Source organism: Phytophthora parasitica, assembly GCF_000247585.1.
Source record: "Phytophthora parasitica INRA-310 unplaced genomic scaffold supercont2.121, whole genome shotgun sequence".
In the NCBI taxonomy this organism is placed as follows: Eukaryota; Oomycota; class Peronosporomycetes; order Peronosporales; family Peronosporaceae; genus Phytophthora; species Phytophthora nicotianae.
In genome coordinates this window covers 1-3,801 of record NW_008649107.1, presented here as the reverse complement: position 1 = coordinate 3,801, position 3,801 = coordinate 1, and the positions used below count along the sequence as shown (strand labels likewise).

General features: G+C 46.8%; 1 protein-coding gene across 1 annotated transcript; it reads right to left on the bottom strand.

The window, feature by feature from the left end:
- Positions 1-1,931: 1,931 nt before the first annotated feature.
- On the bottom strand, positions 1,932-3,143 carry PPTG_19459 (hypothetical protein; the record flags this gene model as incomplete). The annotated part of the gene is made up of 1 exon (XM_008917887.1): positions 1,932-3,143. A coding segment is annotated over one exon (1,212 nt), but the record flags the coding sequence as incomplete, so codon positions are not given.
- Positions 3,144-3,801: the final 658 nt, after the last annotated feature.

Here is a 3,801-nt window from a genome sequence, read left to right as displayed (position 1 = left end):
TCTGGGGTTGCGATGGAATACCGTGGACCGGTCAGTTTCGATTCCAGCCGACAAAATCGAGAAAGCCCACAGTCGAGTTCGTGCAATGCTCGAAAAGGGTGCAGCGTCGAAATCGGAGTTCTATAAACTCCTCGGGTCACTTCGCCATGTTGCTACTTGTTTACGAACAGCGAAGCCGTTTTATCAGCGACTTCAATGCCAATGTACTTCGGCCCCTCGGTTCGGCAAAGTAAAACTTTCAGAAGGATCTGTGGCGGACTTACTATGGTTTGAACAAATTCTCAACCACGGATGTCTTGCCGAATTACCTTTGGATATGTTTGGGGACACATTTTCCCCTCACGTCGAGTTGTATATGAACGCATCAAATATCGGTGCCGCTGTGCTAGACCCTGCTTCCGATGAATTTATTCAAGTTAAATTTGATAACGACGAACTACGAATGATCAACATACCACAAGCGACGGGACCAGAATTTTCAATCAATGTCCGTGAGCACCTGTGCATCGCGCTAGCCGTTTGGACGTGGGGGCCAAAGTGGAGTCGCCAGTCAAAAGGTCGGATGCTCTACATTAAGTGCTGGAGCGACAACACCTCCGCTGTGGTATGGTGCAATAAACTCCGCTCTGGTAATGTCTTCAGCCAAGAATTAAATAGGTGCATCGGCCTTGCGGAAGCCTATTTCAATCTCCGTGTGTCCGCTGCTCACATTCCCGGTTCAATCAACTCGATGGCTGACGCTGCGTCGCGTGCTTGGACGGAACCGTATCACTCCCGGTGGACTAACTTCTCGTCGTGTTGGAAACAGGCTCAAGTGCCGGTAACATGCAGAAAACTCTACACGGGCTTCTCGAGCAACTTCAGTCCCGCTCGTTGGCCTCGGCATCAGCATCAAAATACAGCGGAACATGGTCGCAGTGGTGCACATGGTGTGAGTGGCTTAATCTCCCACGATGGTTGCCCGAGAGCCCTCGACAACACTCATACCAACTCGCCCTATTTGCCGTGTACTGCTGGCAATTTGGCTGGAACAACTCACGAAGTGGAAATACTGCCGGTACCGTGCTCTCAAAAATCAGTCATATCACGTGGCATCATCGCAAGATGCTTGGATACAGCGTCCAACTTCTCCCAGGCCATCAACTTTCAATTACAGGAATGCGCAGATCAGATCCATCCAGTACCCCAAAATCCCCGGTCACAACAACCATCCTCAAGCGACTTCATGAGTATCTCAACTTCTCATCAGTCCAACACCGAGTCATATGGGGAGCTTCGGTGCTGGGCTTCTTCTTTCTTTTAAGAAGATCTGAATATTTAGCTCAAGGTTCGGACGTGAAGCCGTACGCCATTCAGCGAACCGATGTCAAATTTGTGAACAATGAGGAAAAAGAGGTAGAAAATCTACGACAAGTGACCGCAGTTGTGATATATTTTCGTGGGAGTAAGGCCGATCAGTTTGGAGAAGGTGCTACACGCAGACTGGAACGTTCTGGTACTCAATGGTGCTGTCCTGTCCTGGCCCCGCGGTATCTAGTGGAACATCACAAGTCTTTTGGAGCAAAGGAAGATTCGCTGTTGTGCAAGGTTGATGTCAACACAAACTTGCAAGTTGGAGAAGTGGTAAGGGCACTCAAAAGTGCAGCGGAGTGCGCAGGACAAAATCCAGATTCGTACGGCTCACATTCTTTACGCAGCGGTGGTGCTACCGCATTATTCAACGCTGGGTATGATAGTCTCGCAGTCAAACGTTTTGGTCGCTGGAGATCAGATGCTGTTGAGCGATACACTCGGATAGGTGGCCGCCTTACTGCCAGGATGGCAGCTGAAATGGTGGCAAAGTGTGCTTCGAAGCGAACTGAAGGGGTATCCTCCACGCCACTTCCTGGCAATGGAGGCACTTCAATGCAAACTTTATAATTTGGTGTCGTTTACACTATACGCCCCTGAGTCATGCAGCAACGATAGCGGAAAATCTCTTGCACAAACAAATCATATATAATACTCACGGGGTTGTTCCAAATAGGAACGTTTCCAACTGTGATCTGCAGATTTTTCAATGCGGCAAATGGACTCGTTGTAGCTGGAACAGTCGAGAATGGGCTACGGAACGGATTAATTGTATCCGATACAGTCGCTCCTGCCGTTGGATTGGTAATAACTGGTTGCATGATCAATCGCTTTGGATTAGCAACTCCATTACTGACCGTCCAAGTAAAGAAAGCACCTGGAGCAACTGTGAATTTATTCGTGATCCGCTCGAAGTACTGGAATATTTTCTTCTGAGCTAGTGCATGGTCGGCGCTTGAGTTAGGTGAATACGTTGGAAACAGAAGACGCGAGAACGATTGCGATGGAGTGATACTAGTTCCACCAGTGGGAGTACCATAAACGTCGGCTGTAATCGTTAGAGTTACAGCAGATGCAGGGAGCGCAAGACCACCGGCCAAAGCCGTTGCCGTTACACCACTGCTTAAATTACAAAGCACGGGGCAGGTGTTGCCGAAATTCATATTGTTGCTCAAACTAGCAATAGTTGCGACGACACCGGCAGTACCAGTCGTAACTAGAGTAGTGGATGAACTGTTATAGTTGAGGTAAATGAAGTCGCGCGTGTTTTTCTGCATTGGGCATTTCTTGAAGTAGTCAGAGATATCCCGCACTTTAATGCAAGCCAGATAATGTGCAACGTAAAATGGCGAAGCAGCAGCAACGGCGCCAGCAGGAGCCACATAGACTTGGGGTTTCGATACGGCTTGAAGATTTGCACTACCTCCCATAACATCGAATGCAAGTTTCGAGCTTTGTTGATCAAGAGCAGTAAAGAGCGAACGTTCGGCGGCTCCTCGGTTCGAGTAGGTGTTAGCCAATCCAAACTCACCGACATTATTAGTAGCTGTCATAAACGACGAAGTAGCCAAGTTATCGAGCGATTGTGCCGCTCCGCTAGACCCTTGGATCGTTGGCGTGGCATATTCATCCAACGTAAAATTGCTGGTTGAGCCTTGTTTGACATATAAATTATAATCGGTTTCAGTTAGAGCCTTGAAAGTTGTATTCACATTCTCATGAACTTGAGTCGTTTGGACAGTGGTTCCGTCAATAACAACCTGAACACTTTCAATGAACTGCCATGGTCCGGCCTTAGGTACCAATTGATCAATAGTACAGGCAGCAGTCGAAGTGACCGAACCGGCACCACCATTAAGAATTTGAAGCTTTACTGGAAGCTCAATGATGGCTTCTTCCCAATTGACAAATGCGGCATGCGAAGAGATCGTCGAGAGATTGAATTGGATTTGTCCGGCATATTGGCCTGTGTTACTTGTTGAGTCCTGAATATAGGTTAATTTCTTGTCCTTAAAGAGTGTTTCAGCTGGAGCTGGTTCGACGGAGTGTTCGAAAGCGGAAATATCAGAAGCGGAAGATATAGTTTATGCGATTATATTGATGGTGATTATATTATACTCGCCGAAAAAATAAAGCACGATGAGTGAAAAAAAATAATTATTAAATTGTCTAGAACGAAACCATTGCTTTATCTTATGCTGAACTCGAATGAACTCGAACGTAAAATTTAGAAACTAGAGACTTCAAATGGGTAGCCCGCTGCGGAAGCGTTTAGCGAGCCACCCCACACGTGCAACGACTGAAACACCACTTTACCGCGACAACTACGGGTGCAGTAGTTGTCTTCAAATTATATCAAAGGGCTTACTTTTATATTTTTCGTTAGTTTTCTTGGACTGGAAATGGATCGGTTCAATAATACTTCGATGTAATAAATATTTTTACTGTAAA